The sequence below is a fragment of the Corvus cornix genome, chromosome 19 (assembly GCF_000738735.6).
Source record: "Corvus cornix cornix isolate S_Up_H32 chromosome 19, ASM73873v5, whole genome shotgun sequence".
NCBI classification, from domain to species: domain Eukaryota; kingdom Metazoa; phylum Chordata; class Aves; order Passeriformes; family Corvidae; genus Corvus; species Corvus cornix.
In genome coordinates this window covers 3,951,907-3,969,397 of record NC_046348.1, presented here as the reverse complement: position 1 = coordinate 3,969,397, position 17,491 = coordinate 3,951,907, and the positions used below count along the sequence as shown (strand labels likewise).

The 17,491-nt window shown below is 51.7% G+C and overlaps 1 protein-coding gene across 2 annotated transcripts in view; it reads right to left on the bottom strand.

Moving 5' to 3' along the window:
• The window catches only part of ATP2A3 (ATPase sarcoplasmic/endoplasmic reticulum Ca2+ transporting 3), a 52,200-nt gene extending 35,130 nt beyond the window's left edge, over window positions 1-17,070 (bottom strand). For both annotated transcript variants that reach the window (XM_039562833.1, XM_039562834.1), the window contains exon 1: window positions 16,859-17,070. In XM_039562833.1, coding sequence (XP_039418767.1) covers window positions 16,859-16,976 — 118 coding nt within the window. In that variant the 5' untranslated portion in view covers window positions 16,977-17,070. The remainder of the gene's footprint in view (window positions 1-16,858) is intronic.
• Window positions 17,071-17,491: the final 421 nt, after the last annotated feature.

Here is a 17,491-nt window from a genome sequence, read left to right as displayed (position 1 = left end):
CGTGCAAGGTAAGAGGGCTAAGGGCAGGCAGATGTCCTGGGGGAGGCAGCTGGGGGTCCCACAGGTCTTGGCTCGGCCGGGGTGCCCAGGGGTGACTTTCCACCCTGAGCAGCCACCCGAAACACCACAGTGCTCTCAGTGCTTCTCCCACACCGTGTTTGCATGCAGACTGGCAGCAATGCCGTTCACAGAGCTGGGACTTTGCATGAGATCTTGATTAAAGCACGAAAACGGGTTTCTGTGAACTCAGGAAACACGTGCCCTGGGGCAGGCAGCTGAAACACCGCAGTGGCACTGTGACACTGTGCCATCGCTGTCACCAAACCTCAAACGCAGCAATGCTGCTGCAGGCACCTCCCAAAACCCCAATTTTGAGTATGGTGATAACCAAGCAGCTTCCTGCTATCGGTGACTCCTTCCACCACTGTTCATGTGGCGGCTCAGCACCAAACACCCAGAGACAAAGGGCAGAAAGTGATAAGCCCATATTTTTGGGTCTGAACTGATAAAAACACACTGGAAAATGGGAAGGTTTGGGGCTGGAGCTTCTTCCTGTCACATCCGAAGTCTCACCAGAAATAAGAGGGTTTGCTACTCACCAACACCCGAGTTCAACGTGAGTCAGCCCCATGGCACCAGCAGGGCTGCCATGTCCCATCCGACCGGGAAACCCGCCAGCAAAATCCCAAATCTGCCATTCCTTTGGGACAACATGGTGAGTGCAAACAGGCTGAAATGGAAGCTCCTGGCTGGCACCCGAATATCCCCTTTCTTTGGACAGTGGCTCAGCACAGAAATCCCACTCTGGGCACGAGCTCCCTGATACAGCCAGAACACAAATGCAGCGACACCATCAAGGGTGGAAAGTGGTAATGGTGGCTCAGGGAATCCCAAAATGGGTCACCCACGTGCACCATAAATATCCAGCTTCCCCAGCTGAGCAGTCCCATCACAGGGCCTGCAGCTTGTGGACACATTTGCGGCTCCTCTGCTCCTGCTCTTTGGCATCGCAGCTTTCGAGAGCAGAGCCAAGAAAGTGGAGATATCCCAAGGGGCGATGGGAGCCTGGATGTCACAGGGCCATTCCCACCAGCAAAGAGCACCGTCCCCTCTGGGTTAAGGCACCCCAGTCCCACCACCTCAGAGGGCTTTGCCTTGCAGGGACACATCCACAGCTCCTGGAACCGCTGAGCATTTGCAACTTGCTCTGAGCTTGTCGCATCATGACGTCTTTCCTCGCTGAGGCATCATGTCATGTGGTGATGTTGGCCCATACCAGGCTGCAAAATATCCATACAAGATGCTCTAAGGGCATACAAGGAGCCCGGCCACCCCGGGCAGACGTGGGGCTGGCGTCGGGCTATTTTAGCAGGAGGTTAATCTCCAGCTCCTGCCAACTCAAACAGGGCTGGCAGCCCACGGGCTGGCGCCTGCAACATGGCAGGGCACGGTAATCAGGTGATGAAAAGGTAAATAAACACTGGTGCCACCCACGAGCACAGGCACAGGCGGCTGCCCCGGGGCTCTGTCACAGCCTCCGTGTCCCCGGGGAGACCCGGCCCCGCTTCCCGGCCAAAGCAAACACAAACTGGGACAGGGTGGCGTTGGGGGTGCTTCAAGGAAACATTTGAGTTTCTCCTGCTGTAACAGGAGCAAAAAATCCCTGGAGCACATCCCTACAGCAGCTGGTGTTTCTCCGTCCTGCACTGACGTATTGCATCCCACTCTGCTTTGGGGGAAAGTGAGGCACCAGGTGACACTCTCACTGGCCAGCACGTGGCAAAGCAACCCCTGGTGCACATTCAGGTCCAGGGTGCAATCCACAACAGCAAACATCCTGCAGGGTGAACACTGAAATTCCATTTTCCTTCACCATTTCAGGAGCTTCCCTTGGATAAAATCAGATTTCCCTCATGGGTAATACTTCTGCCCCCAAACGATGTGGGAAGAGCATGATGCCCTCTGGGGGAATAATGATGAGCATCACACCCAGGCCCAGCTTTCTTCTCTAAATAACTTAATTCAAGCTGTATTTCTATGTTGTAAACTCCTTTGTTTTTTCCTGCCTTTAATATCTTTTCCCATATGCAGGGAAGGGGAAATGGATGTGCAAAATAAGGGATGCATCCAATTTCTTTGGACTTTGCTGACAAGCAGTAAAATAGTAGTGAAAAGAGTAGGAAAACCCTAAACCAACCCCAGCTGGGAGAGCAGCTCCCGTCCTGTGACATAAAGCAGGAACCTGGGCAGGGCTGCTCTGGGATCCCTCCACCATCCCACAAGACACCAGGCAGGATAAACTGTTATTGTAACTGGCTGCCTTTCCCAGGGCCGGCTGCATGGGAAGGATCCCATCCTGGAGGGACATCTGCTCTGCCTCACCCCCGGTGACAGCCAGCACCGCACACCACCGCCCCCCAAAACTGCTGGATTGCACAACCAGGACAGGACAGGCTTTGCCGGGGTGTTTTAACGCACACTCAGCCCATAAATCCCACCCGAGGATGGAGCATGGGGCTGCTCCTCATCCTCGAGGTGAGAAGTGTGAAAACCAGCGTTTGCGAGCTAATCCCGGGTGTTTTAGCGTCATCTGGGATGACAAACACTCAAAGCCTAATGGTGCTAATGTTCCCTGATGTTCCCGGAGGACAAAACACAGTGATCCAAGTGCCTGGCTGTGTATGGCTTAAACTCACCCACACCACTTCCCTTTTTGCACAGCTCCCTGCCGGAGCTTCCGAGCACCGCTGCATCCCTGGAGCCCGCCCTGCACCTCCCGTCTTGCCGGGACTCTGCCCCTGTGCCAGGGCAGGAGGGGGCTCTGCTCGGGAGGAGCGGCACCCTCAGGGTGCAGCTGAAGGGACTGTGCCCGCTTCAGCTCCCGCCCGGCCTCCCTCACCCTCTGCCTCTGGGAGCTGGAACTGGACCCACATCCCCACGGCTACCACACTCTAATGCCCTCAGATCGGGGGCAAACACACCCCAAAGCTCACTTAGCCTTTCACCAGAAAAGCCCCAGACGTTAAACCCCAACAGCCAAGCAGCCATCCGAGACCCAGCACGGCAAGGGGCTGCCCCGGGGCACCCCCTTGGCAGAGGGTCACTGACCCCCGACCACCCACGCATGGAAATGCCACCCCTGGGCGGGCACAGCTGCAGCGGGAGCATGTGAGCCCACGGGGCTGCAGCAACCAACATCTCCCTCTGTGCCGAGCCTCTGCGACCCGAGGAACACAGGAACGAACCCTGAGTTAAAAGGCACCTCGTGGGAGCAGGCACAGCATTGGGAGCATAGAATCACGGAATGGTGTGGGTTGGAAGGGAGCTTAGAGACCATCCTGTTCCACCCCCCTGCCATGGTTAGAGACCATCCTGTTCCACTATCCCAGGTTGCTCCAAGCCCCGCCCAACCTGGCCTTGGACACTTCCCGGGATGGGGCATCCATCCCCATCCTTGTGCCTGGTGAACACAGCCAAGCTCTGTTTTGTACCACAGCCTGCTCCCAGAGGATTCAGCCCTTCCCCTGTGCTCCACCACCCCCAAGGAGCTGCTGCCAAAGCCACGGGTGCTCTCCTCCTGTGCCTTCCCCTCCAGAGCGAAAGCAGTGGTGGCTCTGGGTGTGCCGTGGGTGGGGAGGCCCTCCAGCCCCAGCACCTTATTTGCCTATCACCTCACAGCTGCTTTTTCCTGTGTGCCAGGTGAGGTTTGCTTACACCAGCGACAGCTGCTCGTTCGGGGCTGCTTCAAAAGGCATCAGGAAGATAAAGTAAACGAGATACAACCCCCCTCCCACGGCAAACACCAGCGGTTTGCTGTTCCTGTAATTCCCCAGCGCTCATCCCTGCTCCAGCCATGCCCTGCACTTTGCAAAAGCCCAGAGCCCTTGTGGCTGGGGGATCCACCGCCCCAAAAATAAGCAAATTGAGGCCAGCTGGGGATGGCAGCAGCCCGGGGTGGGTGAGTAGCACATGAGGATGGATAGCAGAGGTTGAAGGGCCAGAAACATCCTTGCTGTTTTCCAGGCGATGCTTTAGGGCAAAATGACCCAACCGTTTTCCTCACTGGCACCTGGATGCTGTCAATGGCTGGCAAAAAATTCAGCCCCAAAAATTTCTGGTTTGGGTCACAAAGCCTCCTGTGGCAGACAGAGCTCCAGATCAGCTGCTCATCCCACCCTCACACTGCTCTTCCAAACTCACAGATACTGAACCCAGCCCCATCGATCTCCCCAGGACAGTGGCAGGGTCCCAGTGGAGAACTGGGAGCACCAGGCACCCACAGCCCCACTGCTGCAGTTGGAGGGGGAAAGCTGAAAGGCTCATTTGTTCCTTTTTTGGCCAGCTGAGCTGATCTCAGCAGGTCAGGGACTAGGAAATGCACTTGTCCTGCCCCGCTAAGAGCAGCAAAGAACCAAACAGACCCAGCCCAATATCTCCTTCTCCCCAGAAAATCAGACATGACATTTCTGTGCTGAAGGATAAGCCACCACCACCATGCCCCACTGTCCAGGGAGAGGGAAACAGGAATGGAGGAGGGAGTAGGGCATCAGACCAATGGTCCAAGAAGCTGTGTGAAATAAATAAGGAAAGCCTCACCCATCCCACTCCAAACTTCCTTTCCTTCATTCTTGGAAATGGCTCATCCCCAAAATGTTGGGGGGCACAAGCTCCCCTTCACTGCAGTGCAAGAGGTCCTGGCACAGGGCCACAAACCTTGCCCAGCCCTGAGCATCCTCCTCCTATGCCACAGCAAAAAGCACATTGGTTCCCTGCCAATATCCCACCTCCTTTCCTTAACGCCAGGAAAATAAGGACAGAAGATTTTGCCCATTTCACTCTGAAAAATGAAGCTGCCACTTGGGTTTGCTGCTCCAGTGCCCATGTGGCGTTTGCAAGAATAAAGCCTTGGAGAAATTTAAGGGAAAAACCTTGGGCAAATGGGACTTCAAGCAATGTCCCCTCACCCCTGTCCCCATCAGCACCCACAGCAGATCCTGGGATCGCTTTGGGAGTGGGAGGGAGCGGGAAGGAGGAAACCCGTGGCTCCAGCCAGGGATGGATTATTTGAGCAAGCTAAAAGCAGCGGTTTGTTCCCTCCTGCACCAACGCAGTGGAAAGAATTTCCAGCTCCAGCTCCCGGGTGGAAAAGCTAAAAATCTGCATTTAAATAGTAACGGTTTTGGAAAAAGAAGAAAACAAACCAAAAACCCCACAACCACTACAGGAGCTTGAATAAAATAAAGCTAAAAGTGTGGTGGGTTTTTTTAGTTTTGGGGTTGTGTTGGGTATTTTTTGCTTCTTCCTACCTCTGCTTCAGGCAGACCCTTTCCATAACTGCAGAGAAAGGCGAGGGAGTGACTCTGCCTCATCTGGGAACCTTCTGCCAAAGTTACCACAACCCCAAACAAGGGACATGGTGCAACTTCAATATATTCTCTTCTTTCACCCTAGAGACACCATTTTATTTCCTCCTTTGTCACCCTAAACCTTAGCTTTCAGCTAAGTGTTAAGTAAACTGGGAATTTTTGGCCAGTAATGTTTTCTCATTGTTTTGGGCTTTGCTGCAGCCTCCTGCCCTTGGCTGCTCCCCACATCCCTGAGATGCTCAGTTGCCACCCAGAGCCAACCCCCAGACCCAGCACAGTGGCCAAAAAGCCCCAGCCAGGCCAGGGCACAGTGCAGTGGGGGATTTGTACCCTCTCCAGGCACACTGGACAAACTGGGCACTTGCAGCGACTCCAACACCCAGTGACAAAACTTAATAACGTTTTCCTGGCAGTGCTGGAAGCAGTTTAGGAAACCAAGCACAGGGATCTGTGGAGGCAGCAGTGCCAGGAGCCCCAGCGGTGCCCTCACTGCCAGGTCAGCTCAGAGAGTGCCCAGCCTCAGGAAGATTCAAACGCAGCAGGGGAGGAACTTCAGCACCAAAACTGGGCTGAGCCTTTCAGCTGAATTCTGCAAGAGCTGGGAAAGAGCAAGGTGGGACCATGTTTGGGATTTTATTTCTAAAAATCCTAAAGGATTTAAGAAAAATCCTATTCTTCCTAAAAATATTTGAGCTGAAAAGACTCCAGGTAAGAAAATGAGACTAGGATGCATTTTTCCAAAGGGATGTATTTGAATCTGGAGGAGAAATGCTGCTCAGAACACAGCAAATGCTGCTGTGCCCAGTGGGGGAACAGCATCCCCCAAAACTGCCTCTCCAAGGACCAGCTCCAATATCCCTTTACACTGAGACAAGCAACTTCCATGAGGCTGCAAGCAACCATCAAGGATATCACATTTGCATGTCTTGGAAAATAAACCAATAAATAATAAAAATAAGTAAGAAACAGAAAAAATAAATTATATTACAAATGTAACTAAAGTTACTGAAACAAAGCCCCGCACCTGCAGTGCCAATTTTAAAAAAGAAAAAAACCCAAAAAAGAACTACAGGATATTGCTTTTAAATCCAAACTGCATCTTTTCCCCTTCCCTGCCAAGATGAGGAACCTGCTCACCCTGACCCCTCCAAAGGCTGATGTTTGTTCTAATTGCTATGTTTTAATCCATATGTTCTAACCAATCCTGCTGCAGCCGAGCCCCAGGGCACAAACTGGGCTGTGCATTTATGGATCATGAAAACCCGGAGTGGGCTGGAAGAGTTCCCTGCCCCAAGCTCGGGGCCAAAGGGATTCAACTCCATCCTCAGTGTGCTGTGGTCTGGAGGGAGTGGGGTTGGAGTATTTTTTCCATTTGTTTGTTTTCTGGAGGAAATGCTTCTGCCATGGCAAACCTGTGGGGAATATGAAAGTCTGAACATGGCATCCCATTCCAACCCACCTCCCATGGCAAATAAAATCAGGGTGATAAAATACATCCAGTGTATCTGCAGGGTGATGCATCCCCGGACCCACATGGGCGCTAATGAGCTGCTTTTTACTCAAACTGTTAATATCAATCATTAATTTATTTTGCAGAACTCCTTGCCCCAGCTGACCTGCCCCCACCCCTCCCTTGGCTTTTTCTGGTATCTGTTCTCAGAGCCCAGTCTATTTTCAGCAATCCTCTTGGATGGGTTTTCATGGAAAATGAAGTCTACCCTGCCCTTAGTTTAGATTATATCAGAAGAAAAAAATTTCTGTAGGATAGAAAAGATCTGTTCTTCTGGATGGGAAAAAGGGGCAAGTTGGACAATTAATACTTTTCATGGATGAACTCTCTGAGGATCACACATTTCTATGTAGTTGAAACAGTTCCTTTCCTGGAGTGAGATACTCAGAGATCCCTGGAAATATGAGTCACTTCTAGGGTTTTTCATAATCTCCTTCCAAGTATGTATAATATCTGTGTGCATGACTATAAATACAAAATATTACACATATATGTATACATACATGATAGCGACATATATTTGTGCATAAGCATAAAATCTTTTTTATGTACCTAAATACAGGGATACCTAAATATATTTGTGTGAAAAAGGGAAGAATAATTTGAATTAGGCTTTTATAAATAGAAGAGGAACCCCAGAATGGGCCTGAGCCAGCACTGCAGAGCAGCCCCAGCTCCTGGCTCACTGCAGGACTCCCCTCCGGAGGGGAGCAGAGAAGATCCCTGGCTCTCAAAGCATGCAAAAGCCCAGAAAAACTGCAAAACCCCAAAGGACACCCCAAAGATGACCCGAGGGGAAGCCTCTGTGACGGCCAGAGCAGGCGGACCAGGAACAGAGCTCCATCACTTCCCCTCTCCCGCCCTTGCACTGCTGAGCCAGCCTTTCTCTTTTTTACTTTTCCACTCACTCCCCACATATTCCTTAATTTAGCCCTTCTGTTGACTCGGGAGGTTGCAAAATGGAAAAAGGAAAGTGCAAACAGGCAGGTAAGGGGAGGGTTATCCCGACCTCGGCTGCCCGGCTCCCGGGAGCGGGCGGTTCCTGCTCGGCAGAGCCCAGCTGCGCTGATGTGTTACGGGGCAATCCTTGGGGATCCGGCCACCGCCAGAGAGCCCGGAGTCACCCTCGGCTCAGTTCCTCCTCGAGGATCTTTGAGCTTTCACTCCCCGTGCCGAAGGAAGCAGAAGAGAGAATCTCCCCCACCCACATAGCCTTCCCAAAAAAACAACTGATTTTTATCACCAACAAATGCAAGCAAAACTGTTTCCAAACCAGAAGAAGAAATACCTAAACAAAAAAAACCCCCTGTATAATAAATCAAATATCTAACACAAAAACCCCACAGTTTTGCATTTGCTCTGAGGACGGCTCTGCAAGCGCTCCAGGGGGGTTCTCCAGAAAGACAAGTTAAAAAACAAAGGAAAAAAGGCGTTTTGGCTATTCATCACCAAGGAGGACACGGAGCAGCTGTGGGGGCTGGTCCCAGCACAAGGGACAGCTTTCCCGGCCGGGCACAGCCGGCGGCTTTGGGGCGGTTCAGGCACGGAGAACGCCCGGGGCTGCCCCGGCACCGCGTCCCCGGCCCGGCCCGGATTAACTCACATCCCTTCCCCGCCTCCCCCCGCGCCGGTCTAAAATACACAGAGTGGTTAAATAGCAGGAAACACCCGAAGCAAAAATACCGCGGGCAGGAACCCAGGGGCACAGGGGACACGCAAAAGCAAGGAGCGGATTTCCTCCCCAAAACATCGCACCTCCGACGGGGACCGTGACCCTGCCGCGGGCTGGCCCGGACCACCAGCGCCCTGTCACTCGTCCTCGAGTGCCTTCACCCTTCAGCACGGATCTCTGATAGGGAGAAACAGCTTTTTATTGTGCGTGGTTTGTTTTTTCCCTCCATAAAGGGATCTTTTGTTCAAAGGTGTCCCACAGTGACATGCAAATGTTAGTGTGGGGGAAAAGTTTTTAATATATATATAAAAGTTATCAGCGGGTTAATAAGTTACATTAGTTTCTTTTATCAAATAAGACAATATATATATAATCTCAAATGGGAGACTATATACATATATAAAATCTCAAATGGCATATATATATATGGATATATATAAAAATCTCAAATTGGACATAGGTTACTCTCAGATGGAGCACATATGTATAATCTCAAATGAGACATACACATACAGTCTCAAATGAAAAACATATATATAAAATCTCAAATGGGATATAGAAGTATAAATATAATCTCAAATGGGTTCCTGTAGGACCAGAGGGTACAAAGCCAGGACCTGCATCAGCACATCCAGCAGATTCCTGAGCATTTAAATTCTAGGATGATTTTGATGATCAGAGCAGTGACACTTAGGTTTAGGACTACTATAGATCTAGACTTCAACAAGAGGTACAACATTTCAGATTTCAGCCACCACGGGTCACAAATTGATGCCATCACATGCCCTGAATGTCCAGGGATGTGTTGGACCAGGCAGCACATGGGTAGATGGGATCACCACCAAACCACAGCCTGACCGCAGCCTCGCCACCTCTGCGGGTGAGAATGAGAAAAGGTTTTTTACAGAGTGATAACGAGCAGCCAAACCTCAAAAACTGGGAGGTTCCCACAGCAAACCAGCAAATGCTTGTTATAGACATGAGTCTAATCTCTGGCAAGGATTAATGCAGCATTTCTTCAAAAGAGCAACACTCTGGACTCAAATGCGACCCTTTGGTCACGAGATGACTGCTTGACTAAGCTCCGCTTGACGGAGCCACAGCGTGGAGGAGACCCACCAGCGTTAATCCTGGTGGGAATAACGAGCCCCCTGTGCAGCTCTGCTCCTCACAGGCAGTGCTGGGATGCGGGGGGAGCAGGCAGCTGCCTGCAGCCCTGCCTGCCAGGGGTTAACCGCCCACGGAGGAGCCTCCGGCGCACGCTCACGTCATGGAAATACTGGAGTAACCACAATTTTCTCTATTGCTTTTTGGCTACGTTTTTTTCAACATTTCTACATTTCCACCCCAGATCTCTGCTACCTGTTTTCCAGTGAGGTAACTGGTACTGACAGCAGCTCCATTGAGCAGCCGGGGATTTTGTTTTTAAATACAGGTTATTGTTATACTTTCTACTTCCAATGCTACCAACACTGAAATACAAAAAATGATCATGAGTAACAATACCACCAAAAAAAAAATTATCAGATGCAGAATAATAAACAAAGGTGGGCTGTGGGTTGGTGCTTTCTGGGTTTTCTGAATAGTAATATTGCACTGGGTTGGACTGAACCCACAGAGAGCTCTGTCCTGCTGCCACTCACCCATGCAGAGTGGCCACAGGCCCCTTCTCCTCCATCCATCCCTTCTACCCATCCCAGTGCCCTCAGCCTCAGCTGTTTCTCCTGCCCAAGGTGCTCTGGCTGAGCAGAAGGGGCTGCCGGCATTGCCTTCACCCCATCTGAGATGCCATGGGAGATCATCCATGTGTGCTATGTGAGAACCAGGGGAAGGGGAGGGGGAAAAAAAGGGGGGTGAAAAGGGAAAAAAAGAAAGAAAATATAAAAAAGCAAGCAGAAAACCCCAACACTCTCCTGATAATCACAACCTACCTCAGTATTTCCATCCTGTAACTGGGACCATGAGTGCCAGCAGTGCCAGAAAACATCAGCCTGGCAGCTCAGCTCCTGCTCCACATGCCAGTCCCAGTGCCTCCCTTCTGGAACACTCTTCCAGCCCATTACTGCACTAACTCACATCCCACCAGCCAGCCCAGGAGAAAACAGCCTCGTCTCTGCAGCGCCACTGGTTGAACTCAGCAGAGAGAACCAAGGGGCTGGGCAGGGAGCACTGCCTAAGTGCCCTGATGGGCTTTTCCCATTGAAAATAATGAGCAGGAATTGTAGAGCATCCTTGGGCAAGGTCAGCACCCACATGCCCGGTATTACCTCCCAAAGAGGTTTGTTATTCTGCTTTTACTGCCCTAATCCCCTGTGGAATACAGTTCAGCTGTTGCTCTTAACTTCTCAGTCCTTCTTTCAACAGCCCTGAAAACATTAACAGGGATGGAGCATCCACTGGCCCCCAGGCGAGCTTGATGGACCAAGAGAAGGGTTTTGTGGCTGGTCCAGCCATAGCAGTGCCTCGCAGGGAGGAGCCCCTTCCCCAGGAGTGGGGCAGCACCAGCTGGAAAAAGGGTGCAAACACTCAACATCTGGCTCATAGCTTACAAAAAATAACCTTAAAACCCCCCCCCAACAATACTTTGGAGGGGTATCAGCATCCCAACTGACTCTGCAAGAGCTGTGTGTGGGAGAAAAATCAAAGCCATCTCCTCCAGAGGTTTGAACGTATGAAAAAGCATCAAACCACCTCATTTTTCAGGACTGTGAAAATAGAAGCATTTCAGCGCTACCAGCAGCCCTGTGAGGTTTCTGATGCCTTTTGATGCCCAGTTCAGATCCCTGGTGCCAATCACAGGACAGCACCGGGAATGCTGCTCTCCAGGGAAATTTTGTGCATCCAGGATCAGCCCAGATCTCGAGTGCTGCACAGGGCAGCTGTCAGCACCAGAAACAACAACCATCTGCTCTAAGTCACTTGAAGTCTCCCTTGCTCAGCCCCACTTTGTGCCAGCATCTGCAACCCTGGCCCCTGTCAGGGATGTTCCGTGGTATCCATGCCAGAGGCACCACCTGGGCTGTGGCTGTGCCAGGACAGACCCAACACTCAGCCAGGAGCCTCCTATTCTCACACCATCCCTTTTGCAGGAGCAGATCAAACGCAGAGCGAAAAGGCAGCAAGTTGGATGCTTCTCAAAAATTAAAATTCTCCTTGGGAGGAAGAAAGCAACAGCAACACCCGGCATCGAGTGATGCTTTCTACTCAAGAAAAATGGGTTTGAGGCAAGCTTTAGAGAGCAAAACTTACTTGCAACATCAGTATCAATAGGATTTTTCAGGGATTTACCCCGAAGGGAGATGACCACAAAAACGGAATGCTTCAGATCAGATCTGGAGATAAGAAAAGGCTTAAAACATGCAGAAAGACCAATGCCACTGAAATGGCCAAGAGGAGAGGTGTGACTTTGTGGTGGTGGCAAGTATGGCTCTAGGATGGTCATAAACTCTTGACTGGAGCAGGGACTTCAAAAGAGACGCCTGAATTACTGGGGAAAAGGATTACCCTGGGAGAAAGGGGGTATTTTGCTACTAATGGTGTTTTTGGAGGACCCGCTCAAGCCCCTTACTGGAAGCAGCACATCCCAAGCCAGCATCTGGGCATCCACAGTGCGTCCAGCTCCTCTTAAATTAGTGTTTTATAGCACCAGCTCTACCACCCCCAGCTTTAAAACCAGCAATGAAATAAAAATATTCATGAAATAACACTTGTGCCACAAGGCAGACCAGCCCCAGGGGTAAACACAAGACCTGCAGGCACAGTCCCTTCTCCCACAGCACAGTCTCTGCGTCTTCTTGCCCTGCAAATCTTCCTTCCCTGGTTCCTGCAGCATTTAGACAGCAGATGTCACTTTTTCTGAACGTTGCTCTTGATTCACAGTACTTTTTAAAGGTAGGTGTGAATGCAGGTAACCTCAGAGGACAGCGCAGAGATGAAAATCCCAAGTTTCCTTGTCAATTACGAAAACTTTGCGTAGTCTCTCCCCAAATTTGAAGGCGCTCGCAAGGTTTGAATGCCTCAGCATTTCTCCTCAGGGAAAGGATTTGGAGGAGGAGAAAAAAAACCCCACAACCCGTAGCATGTTTATGAATCAGACTGTTAAGCGTGTGTTTCGGGGGTGGAAAAGGTGGGCGATGCGCAGAGGAACAGAGCGCAGAGTTCGATGAGTCAGAAAATGCTGCTTTTCCTCTTCTTGCTGCCACCTCAAATATTTCAGCGTGAAATAGAAATTTTATTTCTTCTTCTTTTTTTTTTTTTTTTAATTTTATTATTGTCAAGAGAGAGCTGGAGCATAACCTTGGCTTGTTAGCAACCGCCAGCAGCTAATCCAACGTCAAGCCCCGCTCCGCAGGCGGAGTACGCACAGACACGGGCACACGCGTGTGCTGACGGATGTACACACACATCCTGGGAAAAGCACGCAAAGAAATCATAGATCACTGTTGCTTCTAGCAAAACAGGGGCTCGGATGTGTGCTCACATCAGCTCCTTGAGGATGAGCCTTGGTGGGTTTGAGGAGAGCAGCAGCACAGCCCAGGCTGGATTTGGGCTTGGGGATGTCTCTTCCTCCCGCCCAGGCAGGCTCGGCACGCACATGGGAAAATACACACAAGGGTTTGGGGATCCTGAATGAGGCTTACGGAGACACAGGGAGGTGTGTTGGAAAAAACAAGTAAATTTGCTCATGGGTTTTGAGCTGAGCCGGTGCTGAAGCTGGTTTGGATTACACTTAAACACGGTTACATTGCATCTTCAGCAAGGCGTGGGAGGGTCTGCAGAGCATCAGGTACCACGGTGGGGCCACCCCTGGAGCAGGACAGGTAAAGAAGAGGATGGGTGAGCCCCCAAGGAGGGCGGATGGGCAGGATGATCCTGCCCGGCTGCGTTTCCAACTGCAGCAGGGCTTCTGCTTCAGAGTCAGAGGAGATAAAACACAAGATGAGATAAACGCCCCTATGCTGCAGCCTCGAGTTTGACTCCACTGACATTCACAGCCCATTTAGGTTACCGATGGAGCAAATAAAATTATGCATATGCATTAACTCCAGCAATATCCTGCCTGAAATGTATGCTCATTTACACTGAGAAATCCATTTAGAAGAAATAAATCAGAGCTATATTTAAAACAGAAAAATCACTTGGCTGTCCACGAAGCAACTCCTGTTTACATCTGTCATTTCTTGGCAAAACTCAAATCATTTCGAGGGAAATTGTGCCCCTGGTTTTACATTTAGGAAGGAAAATGTTTGCACGCCTGTACCCTCCTGCTCAGTCTGTTATAAAATAACAGATGTGCATTTAGGTTTTTTCATTTGTTTGTGGTTTTTTTAAAGTTCTGTGGTCTAAAAGCAACCTGTGGAGCTTAGAGCTGGTGGATGGGATGAGGTATAGGGAAGCACCTGCCAGGCACATGTGAGACATCCAAAGCATTTATTAATTAAAATTGACTTGGGAGATTCAAAATTGCCGTGGTGAGACCTAAATGTTCTGCGGCTTCTCCAGTTTCCTTGGCAAATGAAAGGCCATGCTGACAGCACTGATGACAGAGCTGAAACAAGAACACAAGCTCTTCCTAATGGAGAAATATCTCCTTCCACTCCAGTAATCTGTACCACACTGCTTGGCTGCCCAGCCACGATCTGGAGATACCAAATAATCAGTATTGCTCTCTGTTTCCTCCTGCAAATGTGTTTGTGAGCACTGGATCTGAACAAACAATTTTAAGCTCCAAAAGAATACTGCCCCCCAAAAATAAAATAATTTTATATCAATCACACCAATGACGGCTGCTTCTCACTTAACGTCAGAGCTCGTTGCAGCTCGTATTTTTTTAAATGCAATAAAAAAGCAGCAGCCAGCAGCTCTAGGAAGTATGTCAGGAGGCAGTTTTTCAGAAAGATGATGTATTTCAGATTGTGATTCACGACCACACTGGCAGTTTGGAGTTCAGGATTAGAAGGAAATGAATGAATGTGAGACAGGAGGGTGCAAAAATGAAAGTAGCTGGAGCTGAAGGCCTGCTCTGCACTTTGAGTCACAAAAGATTTGAGTTTTCTTCCCCTTCTTTGCAAGCTCAAACGAGTCCCCAAACTGCCCCACACTTCTGCTGCCAGAGTTCAATTTAAACCTAAATTGAATTTGATACAGCCCATCTCCAAACCCAGCTCGTTGCCCCAAGCTGCTCCCTGCAGCACCCTCACCCCAAGCAGCTCTCCCAAACAGGATACCCAAGGGTACCCCAGCACAGCCGAGGAGGTTGGTGCCTGCTGCCACAAAACAACCTGCAAGTTCTCAGCATGCTGCAAGAAACCCCCACTCTTTGCTTAACATTAAGGTTTTAAACCAAGCAAACCACACAGATCCCTATCTGCATGGTTTTAAGCTGTTCTAACCTAAGTCTCATTTGCACATGAGAAAAAATTTACTGCTCAGAAATTGCAGAAATTCAGAATTCTTAAAAACCTTCGACCACATTTCACTGAGGGTGTCACTGCTCACATCGTCCAGGCACATCACTGCGAGCTGTGCAGTACAGGAGCTGCAGAGCTGTGCTTGGAAGGTGAAAGACACAGGACACCCCAAAGTCAGAAGCTCTTGTGAACCAACAGGCTGTGAGAAACCCAACGCTGGGGTGTGTGGGAAACAAAACTGCCGAGCGAGGAGAGCACAGAGCCACTGCTTGCAAGAGGAGGAAGCAAAAAGAAAAAATACAAAGGCAAACTAATTGCCACCACTAATTCTTTGCTCTGCACCTACGTCACACCTTTGAGCTCCCCTTTTCAAGGCAGAGCCCGGTGCCACTGAGCAGCCAACGTGTCTGACTCAGTGATGATGATTCACTTGGGCAAACAGAAGGACAAAGCCACCAGGAGCCCCACAGTGGTGATGCCCATCGGTGACACCCTGCTGCCCAGCACGGACCACCCTTCAGCCACATGCTCCCATGGGGCCAGGAGATGGCACTGAAATTGGGTGCAATTATACCTTGAAATCAGACCAACCACCTGTTTGATAAGGATGTATTTTGCATTAAGGATGTATTTTGCCTTCAGCCCTCGAAGCAGAGGGGTCCCTCCCAGTTAACCAGACAGGTCCCCAACTGCCCTTCTCCAAAATCAAGCCTAACAGGGGCAGATGTGATGCTCCATTGCTTGCAGCTTATGCAGATGCTCCATGGCAAGAGCTCCCAAGTCCAGCCCTGACCATACTGGCTTAGGTGATGGAGCTGAAGCTGCCTGGGTCAGGGAGCACTGGTGGGATGAGGACACTGAGCAGAGCTCAGCACAGGACGGCTGCTCACAGGGCTGGAGGAGTCACAGCCCTCTGATCCCACCTAACACAGCCCTCCCAACAAATAGAAATGCAGACAGCAATCCTGCCAGCATCTACTCAGGCTTTCCTTAGCCTCATCCATGAGGATCAAGCAAAAAGCAGATGCAACAAGCTCCAACCCAGGAGAGAGTGTACACACTTATCTCCTTGCATAAGTTAAAGAAAGGACTCGATACTCCAAAGCACTGGAGCAAACCACCCTAAACCCTCCTGTTTCCTATGCAGAGTTAACGACCGACCTTGGTCACAGGCTGAAAAAAGCCACCCTAAAATCACCTGGGTAGGTCCAAGACACCCCGGCCAGCCCCTCCTGGGCACACTGAACACTTACAAAACACAGGTTTAAAAAATCCCCTTCCCCATGCCGTGAAGATTCCCAGCTGCTCGCAGAGGGTCCCCCGGGTCAGTGTGACACACGGCAGGGCCGGTACACGGACGGTCCCCCCAGCACCCCTCGCTCTTCCACAGCAGCACCCGCAGCCTGGGCTGCGGTAGTGGCGAGCGGGATCCCCCCACTGCAACACCTCTCACAGCTTTTTTGGGGCTTCCCTCTGTCACCCACGGGCAATGAGACCTTCCCCTGCTTCCTTCCTGGTAACAACATATCGCTGTCCCTCCCCGCTTTCTGTCACTCCGCCAGCGGAATTAACACCCCGGCCGCCCGTACCCGCAGTAATTAGCCTTTAATTAAAGCCAGCAAATACTGCCCTAATCAACAGGTGTCCCGCGGCACATCCCCGCCGATCCTCCGCACAGCCGGGACCTAGGGCAGCACCCCGGACCTTCCCGGTGCCGGCAGCGAGGATCCCGGTCCACATCCCGATCCCAGTGGGGAGGGTCCCGGTCCACATCCCGATCCTGGTCCCGGTAGGGAGGGTCCCGATGGAGGGCCCCAGCCGGGATGCCGGTGTCCCGTTAGCGCTGCCCCATCCCACCCCCGCCCCGCATCCCACGGCGGTCCCGTCCCGCCGCACTGACCATTGGGGCCGTACTTCTCCCGGTTGCGGCGGACCTGCTCCGGGCTGAGCCCGCAGCTCTCGCTGACCCCGAAGCGGCGGAGCACGTCGAGCACGGGGATGCTGTGCGCCGCCTCCATGCCCCGGCCCGGGGGTGCTGGCCGGGGGCGCAGGAGGCACACGGGGCGCCGCTCGCACGGCGATGCCTCGGCACCTCTCCGCCCGCCCGGCGCCGGGCCCGCCCCCCCGGCACCGCCCCGCTCCGCTGCCCGCCTCCCCCGGGGCCCCGGCCCAGCGCCGCCCCCTCGGCAGCCCCGGGACCGCGGAGAGCGGCAGAGCGGGGACCCCGGGGTGCGGCACCATCCCCGCTGCCGCCCGGGCGGGCCGTGGCAAGGGTTGGAAGGGACCTTAAAGCTCATCTCGTTCCACCCCCTGCCCTGCGCAGGAACACCTTCCACTGTCCCAGGCTGCTCCAAGCCTCGTCCAGTCTGGCCTTGGACACTGCCAGGGATGGGGCAGCCACGGCTTCTCTGGGCACACTGTGCCAGCCCCTCACCACCCTCAGAAGGAAGAATTTCTTCCTCATATCTAATCTAAATCTCTCCTCCTTCAGTGTGAGGCCATTCCCCCTTGTCCTGTTGCTCCAGGCCCCTGT